The sequence below is a fragment of the Solanum verrucosum genome, unplaced genomic scaffold, assembly GCF_900185275.1.
Source record: "Solanum verrucosum unplaced genomic scaffold, falcon-dt-bn FXZP01000060.1, whole genome shotgun sequence".
Taxonomy (NCBI): domain Eukaryota; kingdom Viridiplantae; phylum Streptophyta; class Magnoliopsida; order Solanales; family Solanaceae; genus Solanum; species Solanum verrucosum.
Genome location: NW_026020129.1, coordinates 4,889,149 through 4,907,378, shown reverse-complemented (window position 1 = coordinate 4,907,378; position 18,230 = coordinate 4,889,149). Strand labels below are relative to the sequence as shown.

Here is an 18,230-nt window from a genome sequence, read left to right as displayed (position 1 = left end):
CTTTTAACCAAACATACTATTATTAATAGCTTGCTCATAACTTTCAATAATAATAATAATAAAAATCTTCCCCCTGAAAAGGTAAAAGAAAAAAAAAATCAGAACAAAAACTTCCTCAAATGAGCACTGCTAATTAGAGTCCTTTTAAAACCTGCTGTCCACCCACATCATCAAAACATGAAATTCAGTATTGGATTGACACCTTTGCACTAAAACAAATTTTGCTCTTAGCAAATGTTTGATAACCTGAATAACTGGGAGTTTAATTAGAGAAAATAACTATTCCAATTAATTTAACAACAAATCTAGTTTTAATATATGTGAAAGATAAAATATGAAATAGCTCCAGCTCTTTATCAAGCACCTACTACTCTTTGTGGACTATAGAATAGTATAAAGAATTAGTCAAGATGCACACAAGCTAGTCCGAATTAAAATGATACTTTGTAATGCTTAATATGCCATACATTGTCACGGGGTACTACCTTGTTCTTGTCTGTCTATATAAAAAACTTATATGATAAAAATAACCAACCTTGTATTGTACATAGTCACCAAAGGTCCACAGTAATAAAAGGTAAAAAACTGCAGATACCTTGTATTGTACATAGTCACCACAGTAATAAAAGGTAAGGGCAAAACAATAGGAGTCACTCAAAAGGAAGAAAGAAAAATAGACAGGAAGAGAGAGGGGAAGAGGAATAGGTAAAAACTGCAGATAAGGACCATGTGAAAGTAGAAGCACAGGAAATGTCACCTTATCTGGAGAAGAGGACGGATGAATGGACGTTTGGACCATGGTCCAATTAAGCTGTCAGGCCCTCTCTGTATAGGGTATCCACAATCCATGTGACCAACCAAAGCTTTCTCTTCTAAAGTAGTACATTTCAGCAATCATCTGCATTCAAAAACTAAAACTCTACATCTATTATTATTAATAACAATAGTATTCCAACTTTCTTTCTTTGGACCCCCTATTTTCTTGGGGGACCCATGAATACCATTTCCTAAATGGGGCTTGAGTTTGGCTTTCTTTTTTAGCCATGGGCAATCCTACCCAGTGCATGCACAGAGAAAGCAAAAGAGGGATTGAGGTCTCACTCTCTGTGCTGGTTCCTGTCACATATACTCCTTTTGGTTGTCGTGGCACAGCAACGGCATATGATTTAGGCCGCGATCACATGCTCACGTGGGTACACCATGGTCATTTCTCTCACACACTTCCCACAGTGCATTTCTAATTAACAGAAATAGAGTAAACTGTAGGATAGTTGAATAGACAGGGGTAAGGTAAAATATATGATTGCTCAGTCAATGCCTCGATTACAGAATCTATTGTAGACACAGGATCTATTACGTTAAAGAATGGATTTTGAATTAGAGTACACACTAGAACAAGCTCCACTACCAAAACTTCAATCGAATACCATAAAAATGTGCAACTGCTGCGGCAATAGATAAAATGTATGCATATCCAACCAAGATAGCAAGGGCAACGAATGGTGAGACAGAGAGGGTATCCATGGAAAGATTAACCATTCCAGTTAGCACGTTAGCCTGCATGATTGCAAAACAATTTTTATGACTAATCATCCAGAGATCAGAGGTTGAACATAAACTCTTCTAGAATGATGATGTCACCAATAAAAATTTCCTCACCAGAAGAAAAGAGCCCAGTAGATTTCGGTCGAAATATTCTATCAATGCAGCAACTTTATATCCAGGTACATAATCAGCTAGAGTTAAAACTGCAAAAACCTGAAAAGGGAAAACGTTGAATCATATGCCTAAATAAAAAAAATAAAAAAATGCAACATTATATGGATCACGCCAGCAGATTTCTGTATGAAATTATGCAGCATTACATTCCGGAGAAATTCACAAGTAATCCAAAAACTCTTCCTGGAAAAACAGGAATGATTGCTAATTAGGCTACCTCTATCCAGAAGTTTGGATTGTTCCCCTACCAAGAGTGAAATGAATCTATCCTTGACCAAACTTTTTGGAATGTGTAAGCAACATTTTGAAAAAGCAATACTCAGCTTGTGTAAGTGTATAATTAGTTGAGTCAGAAGAAAAATTATGAGCATCCTACTTCACCCAGAAATTTGGTCAAACAACCACAAAAAAAAAAAAAAAAAAAAAAAACAGGATTAGCTTTTCCAGAAGTGGGTACCAGCCAACCTTTAGTCCTTTGCTCAATGACATACATTCTCTGTGGTATTACTCTAAAGTCGTCCTATCACTAAGATTTGTGAATGGCCCCAAACTAATTAACTTGTTGGAGAAATTTAACGTTAAAAATTTCCCTTTCAAGTTGCAGGTTGATTCATGCTATTTAGTAAATAGTAATGAAACTCCTTGAGCTAAATGCCATTAATTTCTGGGAACTCAAATCTACTTTTGTTTCTCCATCTTTATCTCTTATTACTTCTTGTGTCTCCATTGAAAGATTGGACTTATCAAGCTCTGAAATGAATGGTAAATGATCAATCAATCAACTATCTTTCACTTCCAAACTATTTGGGGTCAATATATGACTAAATCTATTCCTCTTTATTTGTATCCATTTCATTTCAATACTGGCAATTCTCTAAAAGAAGTTCTCCAAGTCCTACACTTATTCCCACATTGACATACAAGTTTCTACAAACAACAACAATACACCCAGTGTAATCCCTACTGGTGGGGTCTGGGGAGGGTAGGAGATAGACCCTACCCTATTTTTGTTGGGTAGAGAGGTTGTTTCCGATAGGCCCTTGGATCTACAGACAAGAAAAGAATTTGAAGCATGGTAGCAAGAAATATGACAGCAAAATACTGACATACAAGTTTCTACTGAACTAAAAGTATTCCTGGTAAGCACTAGATTTAATGTAACAGTAAAAACAACAACTCAACCTTCATTTGAACTAGCTGGCATTGTCCATATGGTTCCTTTGCTTCCATTATCTTCTATTATTAGCTAAATCCGCATTGGTTCCAATAAATCACAGGTTTTTTATAGCCTCCTTCTATTTGATTCTATGTCTACATTATCCTCTTTAAGCACCTTCAATAATCATACAAACCAATTCAACATGGTCAAACCATCTTCAGTGATATTTTTTCTCATTTTTATCCTTTATGTCCAATCTGATGCAATTGTTTCAAGATTTGTCCAATCTTGTTCAACTGCATATCCATATTAGTTTGTGCATTTCTAAGCATTCATCTTCTGGATATATTTCATTATTGAGACAGTACATTCACTTCAATATAACATTGTTGCTCCCGCAACCAGTGGCGGACCCAGGATTTTCGTTCAGGCGGTTCGAAATATAAAAGTATAAATGTGTAAATAAGCCTTTAGAAATGGGAAACTTGAATTCTTTTGGGTTTAAAACCAAACTTTTAGCACATTTTTTAAAGTAAAAAAATAGAACTTAAAAAAACAGAACTGAAAAAGAAAAAAATAAAACACTTTCACTGGGATTCGAATTGGCGACGTACATCTTAATTTCAGGGGTACTTGCCACTGCGCCATCAGTTTCTCTTTGTTATTGAGGGGGTTCAAAATATATATATCTACAGAAATACATAAAATTTACCTTATATATACCGTGCAATTTTTTGCCGAGGGAGTTCGGATGAACCCCCTGGAACCCACGTGGGTCCGGCCCTTCCCGCAATCATTCTGTAAAATTTGCTCTTACGTTGTTAGGCACTGGATTCAATGAAAATCTCTTTGTATCTCTACCCACTGTTCTCACACTTGTAACTGCTCCTTTGAACTATCCTGTATCATATTTATATTTGATATGGATTCTTTATTTTCGAACTACTTTACTGGCACTACCATATGCTTTCTTTAGTTCACCGAATATCATGTAGATTCCTTCTCTCTGTAAGAATTTCTACAAATCTCAACAAAAATACTCCGCTGTTACAAGACTACCAATCATGAACCCACTTAGCCTTACTTAATGTCCCTACTCTATCCTCATCACTATTCGAATTTTATATTATATAAGTTTAGCTTAAAATACATACATATATATATATATATATATATATATATATTTTATATAAGTTTCACACAATAATAGTTCGAACATCTTTATCTCCTTTGTTCTTGTATATTGGAACCAAGGTACCCTTTTCCACTCATTTATTATCTTTCACTCCTTAATATAACATTGAATAGCATGGTTAGCCATCACTTAACCTCACCAAGGCACTTCAAAACTAGTCTATCCTCATCATATCCTTTACTTCAACATAGGTTTATCTATAAATTCAGCTAAGGTTTCTATCTGTCACACATGTATGAATATCTACCAAGTCATCCTGGTAATTTGTATTGAGCAATTGACTGAAATTCTTTAGTCTCACTATCTACTTTCAAATCTTGTCCAAAATCATTCTTAATACACTTGATCTAAGTTTTTCTGCCTTTGCACTCAGTCTTGAAATAACTGATGAGAGCTGACGTCAGAAAACCCATGAACTTAAAGACACAAAAGTACATCCATCCGATAAGACTAACATGTATGTCTGCAAGCGCAAACTCCATTTACAAGTGCAGAACTGTTCGGAAGAAGAATCATGGATAGATGGAATGAGTAGGCTACCCCAGTCAAGTAAACAAAAGGAGCCACAGGGAATAGACAATTCCACATTCTAACTATGACAAAAGAACTTTAATCAGCGTATAAGTAGATAGAATAAAAGAGTGAATTATGGTCTTTAGTGGTATGAAAGAAACAGACTTGAAGGAAGAGTGCACGAAAACAGCTCAGAACATTCTTGAACACAATGCAGAAGAGGAAGCCCAGAACCATTTAGAAACAGAGCCAATTTCTATGAATCTTACCTGAAGGTTCATAGCCAATACTACAGTAACATAAGCCAGGTTGCACTGTTAAAAGAGATTATTAGTCACATAAAACTAGATTGAAAACTAAGATATTTGCTATTGAAATTAAAGGAGGAAAACTCCCAGAGTAATACACTATACCATTCTGCGAGAAACCCTCTCAACATGCCTATCTAGCAAAACGGTCAACAACCTGCAACATGAAGAGGAAGCAACAAGCTTAGAAATATCAGCATTTAAATAGCAAGAAAGCAAACATTCAGGAAGTGGACAACAAAATACTCCATAGCCAGAAATCAGACCAGAATAGAAGACAGATAATCCAGACTCTAATCCTTGCCCAATCGTTTGTCCTCAACACAGCATCTCCAGGTTTTCCAAAGAAAAGATAGTTGCCTAGTTGGACACAAACAAGGTACAACCCCCAATAACCTGATATCAAAAGAAATAATTTGCTAAACCAAAATAACCAATCATAAAATAAAAATGTAAGAAGATTGTGACAAGAAGTACTGAAAATATTATGATAACCACCATCGACCCAGCTAAAGTCGATAATGCTCATACAATGAAATTAAATATCACATTTGGTTTAAGATGACTCCCAAATACCTTCTGAGAAAAGATGAGTAAGAAAATAGAAATAACTAATTAATTCTTCAGTTAACATGTTTTGTTCTACCTTGAAAGAGAAGTCATCGTAAGAATTTTCACATCCTATTGAAATGGGTATCCCAAATAAGCTTTCTTTCCTTGTTCCAGAAATTTGGGGAAGAACTTCAAAACTTGCACAACATTAACTTATTTTTTCCATCTGGAAAAGAACTATTTTTCTTCAGTGAGTCTGGCGCGCGTGTGTGTGTTGATCTGGATGTTCATTTGTCCCAAAATCTACAAACTTACCTGACCCATTTGTATTCCACTATTGGCAATACTTGATACATGTGTTAGATTCAACAAAGAACAGACCCAATGGATCCCCAGTTCTTACTACAATGAAGCTATATTACATGGACCAGCTTGCAAGATGTGAGTATGTGATTACTGCTATATTGATTACTGTTATATTCAGAACATACTGAACTTGTCCTTAGCATAATATTTTATTTTGGTTGATAAGCATTTGGAATCCAATGTTTGCAATTTTTTCAACACAAGGTCCTTTTCTGCAGTTCTCCCAACCCACATCAGAAACATTCACCTAAGTCCACGGCCTCATGCATTATTCACATAATTCTTCCATTTAAACAAATTAGCAAACCCCTGTATCCCATATTAGGAAGCAGTTTACACGTGTATGCTAGACTGACCAAAGAAATACCCCACAAAAAAACTAAATAAAACCCCCACTTCTTGCTAAAATAAAGTTTCAATGATGAACTGCCCTTAATCTGATTACTACTATATTAACAACTAATTATGACACTTATATCTAAAAGTTTATTTTGATTTACAAGCATTGTGACACAGAACTTTAAAAAGTGCACATATATTGGAACCATTTACTTAACTCCACCTATATGCGCTAGTCTCAAGTACAGAAAAAATTAAGGGGAAAGTTTCATATCCAAGTCAAAACGAAACGGGGAACCATCCGATCTCTTCTTCAAAGAATTTCCAAAAAGACACAACGACCATAAAACTGAGCAAGCCAGTAAGCAAATGCACGGTGTCAGAGAGAGAGAAAGACTGCTCTAATTTCACTTCACCTTACCAAAAATGCTAAAAATCCCTTCTTTGTTTTGACTGATGATGTCATGTCCTCGTTCATTTGAAAGAAGATATTCATTTAGCCCAAGCAACAGGATGACCTCATATACTGAAAGGACAAACAACATTATAGGTTTACCAAGCATATGAGAAGGTACCAAAAATTCTGAGATGGGCCAAGATTACAATAATACCTACTAGAATAAACCACCCCAGAATTCCACAATAACTCGGTTGAAGATTAATTATCGATGTCAAAATTGCTACACCAGCAAGAGTGAAAAAGAAATTCCAGTGCACACCATATTCACCAACGTGAACCTATGACGAAGGAAATGACTTCTATCAGTATTAAGAATGACATAGTTTGAAGAAATGCCTAGAAAATGCAGATGAAGAAAGGATCATAGTAGCTATGCAGGAAAACTACATGAAAAACATCTGTAAACACTGGTACAGATATACGATGCATTTAATTGTTCATACAAACAGAAACACATATAGCCATAGGTATGCAGTACTCAGAAAGGAAGTTTAAAGCTAGACGACTATGATGCTTGCTGAGGACCCTTCTAAAATTACCATTTTGACACAACAATATGATGAGAAAAGTTAACGATGATTGCTGCAGTCAAACACAGGAAAATAAGAACATTTTGACTTTTGAGAAATAGGAATGGAAAAACATTACACAAAGATCTCCCCTTCTCTTTTTTTTTTTTGCTAAGGTGTTACACAAAGGTCTCCTTTCCTGCAACATAATTGTGCATTTTAATTTTGACACTACTATTGTCCTGGCTTCACTAATCGAAGAAAGGGAGTACACACCTTGCCAGTAAAACATTGGGCAATCGTGTCTCCAAATTTCACAGTTTACTAGTTAAGAAAGTAACACGTCATTTTTAAGAACTTAATATGCAATTAAAAGAAAATTCGGGTTATAACTAATCATTGAGCATGCTATCCATACTGTACTGAATGAGGAAGGGACCATTCATAAACAAATTCAGTATAAAGAGCTTCTTCAATGATTCCAATTCGTGGAAAGCCTTGAAGTACTCTTCCTTTGGTAGATCCAAGCCAAAACCTACTTCTAACAACTTGTTGGATCAAAGTAGTACATTATACATTTTCCCCAGCAGCGGAGGGGTTTAATTCTCGTTACACATGATGTGGCAGAAAAGATTAATTCAACAAGTTGTCTTGCTTGCATTAAGATATAAACTTGCCGTGCATAATTTCAAAGTTGAGATAAATTTGACCATAATCAGAAATGATACCTACTACGCTTCAGTCCGAAACTAGTTGCAGTCGGCTATATAATTCCTCATTAACCATGTTTCAACAATTAAATTCTTTTAGGCCACACCCAAGTGGTTTGAAGTGAGTTGAGAACCATGAGATCTAAGGTTCAATTCCTCGCAAAGGGAAAAGCTTAGATGGTTTCTTCTTTTTTGTCCGGCCTGGGTGGTCCCGTAAATTAGTCGAGGTGTACCAACTGGCCAGTTACGACAGTCATCACAAAAGGTCTTTATTCAGTCATTAAGTCCGTTTATTTTTTAGGTATGAATCTTAATTAATTGGATCTTAACCATTAAGAGCATTTTTATATTACAACCTCTTAATGGGTTTGAATAGACTTGAATGATTAAGATATGCAACAAAGACTTAATATCATTAAGATGTATATTTAAAAATTCCTTTTTTTATGACAAGGGAAACCCGCAGCCAGCCGCTACCCTTAAGGGGGTGCGCATAAGGTAAAACCCCCGCTCCTATGCAATAGCCTGCAAACCACACAAGAGAGGTAACCCGCACTAGACAAGCCCGGTGCGATGAGCTCAAATCACTGGGCCACTCCGAAGGGTGTAAATTTAAAATTTTCTACAAAGATGGTAGTTCACCAATTCTATCTATTCACTGTTGTCGCCATCACTCACCATTATTGATTACCACCATTGTCGCCCATCATTATCTACCACCACCACCCACCCACAACTACCATCCTCAACCACAACCACCATTGTTGTCAATCACTACAATCAGTTGTCACCACCACTACCCACTATTTAACATCATCACCACCATTACCACAACAACAACCTATCACTACACACAATCATCATCATCGTCACCACTATGTATTGCAAACCACCATCATTATTTACAACTACCATTAGCTATCACTATATTCCACCATCAACCATTATTGTCAGTTACCATCACCACTAGCTACTACCCACAACAACATCATTAGACAACACTATTCTAATCGGATCCCACAACCTCCACCGCTAGCCATTACCACCAACCGCTAATAGTTCTTTTAAAATATTTTGTTGATATATATTTTATTAACTTCTATATTTATTAAGTTTAAAGGCAAATTTAATTATTTAGTTTTCAGATCTTAAACAATATCTTAATATTCAGATATGCATTCGAATTCAAACATCTAATCTGAATGCAATATCTTAATATTCAGATGTGTATCCAAATTCAGACGTCTTAGTCTTAATAAGAACAAATGCGGCCTAAATATATTCCCGTCTAACTGCCTATATAGAGCTTTACAAATGCTACTTGCACTTTCATGTACCATATTTTCGCTTTCAAGAAACTATACGTCTCTCGATACAACTTCCTTCCATGTAATTTTAGGCCTACCTCGTCCCATGTTATCACATACTACCTTAGTTTCACACCAATAGAGCGACATATCTGGAGATTGATGCAGGATATGACCAAACGATCTCAAGCGACCTTCTCTTATATTATCCTCAATATGCTACTTGCTTCTTCTAATGTGATCATTTTTAATCTTGTAAACACACATCCAGCTTGGCATCTGCATTTCTATGGCACTCATCTTGAGGATGTGTTGGACATAATCAGAAATACAAACAAAAAAATAAGCCAAAAAGTTCATGATTAAGATAGCCTATCACAAGACATTCTCAAAATCATCTTCGCTATTTCAGGCATGCATTATATGGGGTGGAGGTGGATACACTGCACATTCAAGTTATCCACTCACCATATCATTCTCACGGGCTGAAGTGTGCCCCCTCGTGAATGTTTCTTCGATTTAAATCTCCAAATTTTGTCCCCCCAACCCCCACACCCTGGGCCAAAGAAAAAGAATAACATTGGTAATGTAGAAGAATTAAGATTCCAGTAACCTGATAATCAACACTTGAAGTGAAAAAGATTCGAGCAAACCCCAGGACTATGAGTGGACAAGTTGAAGAAATTGCATTTCTCAAATTCCTGGAAATGTAAGTGCCAATTAAGAAAGTGCAAAATTTTATTTATCAAATGAATAAAAGAAGAGAATTGATTAGATAATTACAGACCAGAAATTAAATAACAGTTCTAATCAAGCAACATGATCTGACTGTACTTTTGTAGACCTAGTACAGAGGAATATATTCCTTTATCAAATGAATCAAGAAGAGAATCAATTACATTAGTAATGGAACAGAATTCTGACTCTCATATTGAAAAAACATCATCTGACTGTATGTTTAGATTGAAAGCCCTAGTACAGGGGAATCAATTATAAATAGCTATATGGATTCCAGGAGAAAAATTTTCTTTCTTCATCAACATTATGTGGACTAATGATTGGTTTGAGAGACACATTGACCAGCCCAAAGAATCAAATAGTAGGGTTTCTACATAAGTATATATTAATGATAGCCAGAATATTCTTACGGGCCGTTTGGTTTGAAGTATTAGAGAAAACAATACTAATATTAGAAATTATGCAATATATGTTATCTTTAATTCCAACATAACTACTCTCAGAATTACTAAGACACCCTAATCAGTACTATTCATATACACCCTACTAAACGACCCCTAAAGAGAAACATGTCAGTCAAACTATATAGCACCATCCAGTCATCAACAAGAAGTAAAATCTCATCAATGGTCATGATAAAAGTTCAAATCGAGAATCATCACTTACGTTTTTGCAATTCCACGTGCTTGTCGTGAAACCAACGCATTTGCCACAATAAACGAACCTACTCCAATGTCCATCTGATACAACCACAAGGTAAGCATAAGGTACCTAATTCTAACTCCAGTTTACATTTCGGCAAAAGGTTCATCAGAAGTAGTCAGCTGACAGAACCAGGATGAAAAAACTAAACAAAAAGATGAATCAATGAAGTTGAGCTCAATACAATGGAACTGACGTAGGACGACATAAAAGTGAAGGAAAAATAGAGAGAAGAACTTTCATAATGACAACTTGCAAATAAGCATATGCTAGCGAAAAAAGTTACCTAGGATTTATTTAACATGTCAATGCCTAAAATGAGATAGAAAATGTAATTTTAAGAACTATACAAGGAATCTTGCTGTGTTTTGAACAACAAGAGAGTACACACAGTAATACTAATCAATCACATAGAACAACCCTGGTCTACTCTAGAAAACAATACCAATAAATCATCTCTTCTATTCCATTCGTTAACTAGAAAACAATACCATCAAATCATCTCTTATATTCCATTCGTTTCCTTTCCAGAAATAACCCTTAATATTACAATTATTTACTGTCACCATCCTTAATCTCTACATCTCAAAGAAAACTTTGCGTTAAGAAATTTTTGAACTGATACAACCTAAATCCTAGCCAACAATGTTGTTAAAGGGTCGTTAGAACTTCCGTTTCGCCTTATAACTGAGCAACTGCAGATTGGGATGTTCCCAATCGCTCAGCCGGCACTTCAGTGCACACATCAAGGTATTAGCACAAATATGGCAATAGAATACAGATAGTTGTTTACCAAGCCAGTACCGTAGGTCTCTGTTTTAGCATATCTTCTAGGAAATATCTTGAAGTCAACAGCCAGAATACATATGCATGTCAGAAAATTCTGCAGCAATCATACCTAAAATCATAAATAGTAACTCCAGCAATAAAAGGAAACAAAAGTAGATGAAAGCATAATGTAAATAATTGTTATTCTGCATACCATAGCAACCCTGTATGCAGATATATTTGTCCTAAGAGATCGGACCCCCTCTTCCTGAGAAACAGAAAATCCAGATCTGCATTGAACATGAAATACCGTTACATACAATAAGCTGCGTGAAATACATGTAAACAGCTTCATGGAATAGCTGTAGAATTCTATGATTGGATTACCTTCTAGCTAAAATAAAGAATGTCACCAATAAGGTCATCCCAACTGCATTAGTATATGTCCAATCTGCCAGAATCTGAGATTGAATAGTTACTCATTTGATTAAGAATATCAAGTATTAAATCAAGTTCTCAGAACTTGAGATCATCTAGCACACAGGAAACAACTACTTCATCAACAAATGACTAGAAACGATAACCAGTTTATACCTAAATCTTCTTACTCTTTCCTTTTCATTCAGATGTTAATATAATAGAGATCTTTTCATCCATTTATTCAACTTGTTAAAACGAATCACAAGTATTGTTGGTATTATAGAACAGACAGAGAACACTTACAGTTAAACATAAAATGACTGGAAATACAATGCAGAGGACGTCAAGAGTCGCTGAAGCAAGATGTGATCCCATGTTCTTCTTACAAACAACTGCATTAACGTTATCATCTTTCTTTGACAAGGTCTCTGCAAAATTAGGATCAGATGCCTCACAAAGGGGTGAAGTGATACAGTTATTGGCCACATAAAATGGTGAAACAAGAAAAGGAAATGGAAATAAAGTACAACTAACGTCACAAACAAAGTGTTAGGACTTCTTTCGTCAAACAATACAACTAATCAAGCAATTATGAGTTTGGGCAACAGTGATCAGACTAAAACAAATGGGTCTTCAGGAAGTTCATTGACCACTACAGGATCAACACATTAGCAAAAGATTTTAGTTGTTGATAAATTTGAAAAAAGGCCTAATGTATCTGTTGCTATATCCAAGAAAAACTTTTTTTTTCACTTAACAGTAATACGAGTTTCACACCCAACTTCAAAACTGGGAGTTTCTTTTGGACAAGAGAAGTCTAGCAATTTCTATTTTAGGTGCAATGAGTATTAAATTTACACAGCAAGTAGGATGATACCACTATAATAGTTCTTCATGATCTCTTTAGAAAGGTCTCAATGATAGTATCTCCTCAATAAAGTGCATTTATTGTCACTTAGTTTCACTCAGAACCTTTTACGTGATAAATAGACCAAAGATTATCCCAAAACTCTAGCTCCCAGTTTTATAGCTTCAAATATATCCCAAGTCCCATTCACTTTACTCCAAACGGAATTCTAGAATGTTCGGCCTACTTCCTTAAAGTTTTCATACTCTTCCCAAACCAATCATTAGTCCCACATTATGTCCTCAGCTTTACCCTCTGAAAGACCAAGAGCCCCTCAAAAAGCATTTTCATAGACCTCAGTATAGTAGTGGCTTAGCATACTGATAACCTGTTAACATGTAGGAGTCACACTAATACACTATTCATTGCATCTTGCCTAGGAGGTTCAGTTAGTTCAGATCCTCCCCTGCTTCAACATTTGCTGTTTTACTACTAACTTATCCAGAAGTATTTTGCATGACGGAAGAATTGCATTGACTTAGTTATTTCTTGTTAGTGGATTTAGTTAAGCTTTTTCTGCCCAAAAATTAAGAACCAATGGAATGTCTTTTGGGAGGATAATAAAAATGGATCTATAAAATTCTAGGACTTCAACTATTATTTGATGTAAAACGTAAATTAACAAAGTGTGATGATGAATTCAGAATACTGTACAGTCCTTTCTTTACTTTCTATAAGTCAAAATGTAACAAAATGATAACCTTCTCCTCTTCTTTCTTTCCAAACTGACTGCAAATACTCAGACTCCAAATTTAAAAAAATAAACTACCAAGTACCAAAACAAAAATTGAAAGAAAAGTTAGGTTCTTTTTTCCAATCAGTCCCTCACCGGTGGTGGTGGAAGGTGACAGGTACTTGGTAGATTAGTCAAAGTGCAACAAAGCTAACCCGAACACCTTCATTACAAAAATAAATAAGTAAACGAATAATGTTTTCAAACCAACTATATCCATATAAACAGTTTGGTCTTTGTCACATTTAGCTAATCGTAAGAAAATAATACAAATACTTAATAAAAAGGAGGAGAATACGTAATTTTTTCTTCTGTATCATTCCAATTTTGCCTGATGGCAAACTATTTAAGGCTCAAATACAAGCTTTACAGCATCTAAAATGGAAAAACCCGAAAAAAAAAAAAGCAATTAACTAAAATTTAATAAGAATGATGAATAAAATGTCATGACAGGAGAAAAATAATACAATGTTGTGCTATTTCACACCTTTTTTGGAACTGGAATATACCGAACGTAGAAAGAGGAGCATCTGAATCACAACACAAAAACAAAATTAAAATATAACACATAATACCAAAAAAAAATAAAAATAGCAACGTTTTTTTACCGAGAGAGTGGTAATGAGAAGGAATAACTCCGTCATTGAAGTTCCTGTTAAATTGCTCACAAACCTGAAACGAATGATCGAAAAGGTAATTGTTCAAAATTCAGATCATAACAAAGTGGAAAAAAATGCAATTTATGGATTTGTTTGTTCAAAGAAAATCGTAACTCTTCCTTGAGACGCTTGTACGGATTGATTGTGTTCGCCGGAGAATCCATCGTCGGTGACGGAGATGGCGAAGTTCGTCAATACCTGTAGTGTGTAAGCAATTTCACCGGCGGAGGTTCGAACAGTTCTGAATCGGAACGGAGTGAAATTTAGGAAGTAGTTCTGCAATTAAGCAAATACCAAAAAAGAAATTTACACTATTTGTTGTTTTTAGCCTTTTTTTTTTGGGAAAATTATATATAACACTGGCAAACTATTAATTCAAATTAAAAGTTATAAATATAATTTGATTTAATTATATCACATAGCAAATTGTTGTTATTTTCGTCTCTCTCTATGGTGGAATCTCGCTCGCCACTCTCGTATTGCGCTGCCAGTCTCGCTCGTCTCTCTCGCTTTTATACAAACATAAATGTATAAAATACGTTTGTGTTTGTATAAAGCGAGAAAAAATTGTATATATACATATATTTTCATTCCATTGTCTCCCCTCTCCCAGATCTCGGTCGCCACTCTCCAGATTTGGCTCGCCACTCTCACTTGCCTCTCTCACTTTATACAAACACAAATATCTACATTGCGTTTGTGTTTGTATAAAGCGAGAGAAAATTGTATATACAAATACAAATGCATATATTTTCGTCCTATACACTTATGATTATACAAATACGATCTTCCTCTGCCCAGTTTTCTTTTGTCTTTCTCTCTTTATACAAAATAGATTATAAAATTGATTCTTTTATATATGTATGCCGAAACAGATTATACAATTACTTCTTTTGTATATATGTATAGCGAAATAGCCATAGATTTCATTTGTATATGTATAGCGAATATACATATTTATGTTTGTTATGGAGCGCAATTATACAAACTATAGTTATAGCATACAACTATGATTTTTATGTTTGTTATATGTGAATCATTTTATATATATATATATATATATATATATATATATATATATATATATATATATATATTATTAAGATAATTTATAATTATAAGTTTTAACAGTTTTTTTTTAAAAAAAAATTGCTTATGATCACGTAAGAACAAATAAAATGAGACGAGGAAAATAATAATAAAAAAAATGTCTCTAATGTATTGAAGATGTCATAATCTTGTACGTCAGAGTCGTTTCAAAGTTCCAATTAGCACTTAAAACATGTTGTTGTCTCACGTGATATTTTTTATTTTTCAAGATTAGATTTAAAATTATACAAATTTTAAATAAACATTTGAAGGACATTTGTTTTTATCATATTGATATGAGAGCCTTTACAATTTATAATAATTTTCATATAATATTTGAATATCTAACTTCAAAAATTAAGTCGATTAACTTTTAAAAAGCAAAATGTCTCACGTAAATATTAAAATATATTATTAAACATACATTTATTTATAGTGTATATTATTTATGGAATAATTATTTGTTTGTTTATTCAATTCAATAAGTGTTACATCAAATAAATTATATGTCCTATAGGTGTCCTCGTATATATATATATATACATATAAAGAGTTTAAATTTAGTATAATTTTCATAAATTTTATAGTAGTAACAGCTAATTACATTATTTCTCTATTATTTTTCAATTTTTTTAAGAATTCCTTAAAATTTATGAATTTCGGATACATCAACAGACATTCAGATACATATGGAAAGGATGTATCCGAGAGGGGGAGGATGTACCAAAGACGGGATAGAACATCCGGATACATAGAAACGAGGAATATATCAGAGAGGGAAGGGATGTATCAGAGAGGGGAGGGATGTTACCAAGAGGGAGATAGGGATGTATTAGTGAGATGGGAGTGATATATCCGAAAGGGTAATTTTAAAAAAAATTTAAATGGTAGGAAATTTTAGAAATTTATGATAAAATAAAATGTGTATTGAGGTAATTTTTTCTTACATAAAAATTAAATCATCAATTCTTATAAGTCAAAAAATATTATTCATAATCATAAACGAGAATTTGAATAAACCATCAGAATGATTATAGCACGAATTTAAGAAATTGGTCATATTTATGAAAATATAAAATTCTAACTTCTCATGCTAGTATATTTTGAATGTGTTTGAATAGAACTAAGTATATATATATGACTCAAATAGTCATGACAAGATTTATTTATTATTCATGTGAACACTATATTTTTAAAATACTTTTTGTTATACATAATGTATCCAAGAAAGGAGTACTCAATTTGAAATATTTATCAATTCAAAAACCTCTCTAAAATTTTAATTGTACAGAGAATCCTCGAAGGCTCAAAGAACTTTATCAAGGAAACCATTGAAAATCACATAGTAAAGTTAGTTGACACTTGACACATAAATATAAACTTGAATATATTATTTAAAGTTCGATTCTTTCGTTTTAATTTGTTTGTTCTGTTTTGATTTGACAAAAGGCTTAAGAAAGTAAAAAGATGACTTTTAGATCTTGTGATCTTAAATTATACAAAAAATAGAACAAACAAATTGAGACGAAGGAAGTATGTATTATGAATGAAGAAGATAGATCTAATAATACAACATCTTCCATTAAGAAGCCCAATTAAAAAAAAATACAAAATTATATTAATTTATTGATATCTACTGTGTATGACTCTGAAACTTCACCAAAACCAGCATTTCCAGTAGTTGTTTTGCTTTTGTATTCACCAAAAGAAGTACAACTTTTTGTTGAATTATGTCCCTTTATAATTTTTGCCCTCACATGTTCTGGTAATTTCAATGTAAACCTATCTTCAGCTCCTCTAGATCTATCTATCGAATGCCCCGTTGAATGCGATCTCGAAAATTTCGCTTCTTCATCTTGTAATTCCACACGTTCTAATGTTGCACTAGCGCATCCACTTTCCTCTTCTTCTTTATGATCATCATCGTTGTTATTATCGTCTGGAATTGTAATGCTCAAAGAATCTTCTAACGATTCGTTCTCATTAATGTCACGCATGACATTATTGTTATTGCTATTATTATTGGTATTGTTATTGTTATTATTACTATTACTATTACTATTACTCGTCACATATGATGTATATTGCGACCTTTTCTTTAGCACCTCGGGCGAGTCTAGGTTCGCGCGACACACAGGGCATGTCTTGTGTGATTCGAGCCATAGATCGATACAATCTTGATGGTAAACATGGTTACATGAGGTAACGAGGCGGAGGACACTGTCGTTGTCGAATTCAACCAGACAAATAGCACATTCAAGACCACAAGATTCTTTACGATAATCTTTTACACTTGAATAGGTAAATGTTGGAAATGATTTAATAATAGAAGGATCAAGACCTAATTGTCCATTTGCTGAAACCCTAGGATCAATTGGAGTACCATTAGGGCTATTTCTTAAATGCCATGTGTATAGTAGATTTTGGATGAAACATCTACAAAAGAAAATAGATGAAAAACCTATGAAGAAAATTAAAACAAGGATGATAGTGAAGATTATTGCTACTGGTGGTGAGGCATATGTTGTTGGTGATGGTGGTGATGGGGTTGAGTTTTGGACATTTGAAGACATTTAATTTGAAGAACAATAGAGAGCATTAAGAATATGAATTATTTAACTTCTTAAATGAAAGAAGTAAAAAAGAGGAAGATAAGTGATGAAAGAAGGTGGAAAAAGGAAGAGTAGTGACATGGATGATTTTTTAGATTTAGTTTTTTTTTTTGTTAGTGTTGTTATGGGAAATGATAAATTAAATAAAAAAAGAATATAGTAATTATTGTTATTGAGATAAATATGTGTTAAATTATGGTACAGTAACGTGGAAAAGGTTGGTTTATTATTCTATGGTTAAGAAGGAAGTTCTAGAGAGAGTTCCATGTTATGAGGAAATGTGAGATATTAAATATGTATAGTAGCGTCTATGGTTTTGCTACCATCAGTTAACTCATTTCCTTTAGGTAATATTTATATACTTATACTTATTACATATTACACTAGTAATTCAACCTACTGATTAGTAATTATTTCTTCGTTCGTTTTAAAATAAGTGTTTTTTTAGTAAAATTTGTCCCAAAA

General features: G+C 33.8%; 3 protein-coding genes across 3 annotated transcripts in view; 1 reads left to right on the top strand and 2 right to left on the bottom strand.

Moving 5' to 3' along the window:
• LOC125826958 (acetylornithine deacetylase-like) overlaps positions 1–14,301 on the top strand; it is a 291,462-nt gene extending 277,161 nt beyond the window's left edge. Inside the window, exon 11 of the mRNA XM_049506312.1 lies at positions 14,291–14,301. The gene's annotated coding sequence lies outside the window, so the exon portion shown is untranslated. The remainder of the gene's footprint in view (positions 1–14,290) is intronic.
• Positions 1,369–14,331, bottom strand: LOC125826920 (uncharacterized protein At4g17910). Its single transcript, XM_049506273.1, has 16 exons — positions 14,179–14,331; positions 14,014–14,077; positions 13,893–13,935; positions 12,069–12,193; positions 11,733–11,806; positions 11,560–11,635; positions 11,371–11,460; positions 10,542–10,615; positions 9,751–9,838; positions 6,763–6,889; positions 6,573–6,677; positions 5,161–5,290; positions 5,000–5,051; positions 4,856–4,900; positions 1,660–1,758; positions 1,369–1,557 (listed from the first exon to the last, which is right to left on the bottom strand). The coding sequence occupies exons 1-16, from the start codon at positions 14,226–14,228 to the stop codon at positions 1,405–1,407; spliced, it is 1,395 nt and encodes a 464-aa protein (XP_049362230.1). The 5' UTR covers positions 14,229–14,331; the 3' UTR covers positions 1,369–1,404.
• Positions 14,332–16,766: 2,435 nt separating this feature from the next.
• On the bottom strand, positions 16,767–17,763 carry LOC125826671 (RING-H2 finger protein ATL29-like). The gene has a single exon (XM_049506027.1). It carries the CDS (start codon positions 17,724–17,726, stop codon positions 16,767–16,769), a length of 960 nt encoding a protein of 319 aa, XP_049361984.1. The 5' UTR covers positions 17,727–17,763.
• Positions 17,764–18,230: the final 467 nt, after the last annotated feature.

What these genes read in the sequence shown, in the direction of transcription:
- LOC125826920 (XM_049506273.1), bottom strand. Translation starts at nt 14,228, where the DNA reads ATGGATTCTCCGGCGAACACAATCAATCCGTACAAGCGTCTCAAGGAA. An exon ending in GGGGTGGTTTATTCTAGTAG is followed by an intron (nt 6,678 to 6,762) that starts GTATTATTGTAA and finishes TTGTCCTTTCAG; the next exon opens with TATATGAGGTCATCCTGTTG. An exon ending in ATTATCTGTCTTCTATTCTG is followed by an intron (nt 5,052 to 5,160) that starts GTCTGATTTCTG and finishes TTCATGTTGCAG; the next exon opens with GTTGTTGACCGTTTTGCTAG.
- LOC125826671 (XM_049506027.1), bottom strand. Translation starts at nt 17,726, where the DNA reads ATGTCTTCAAATGTCCAAAACTCAACCCCATCACCACCATCACCAACA.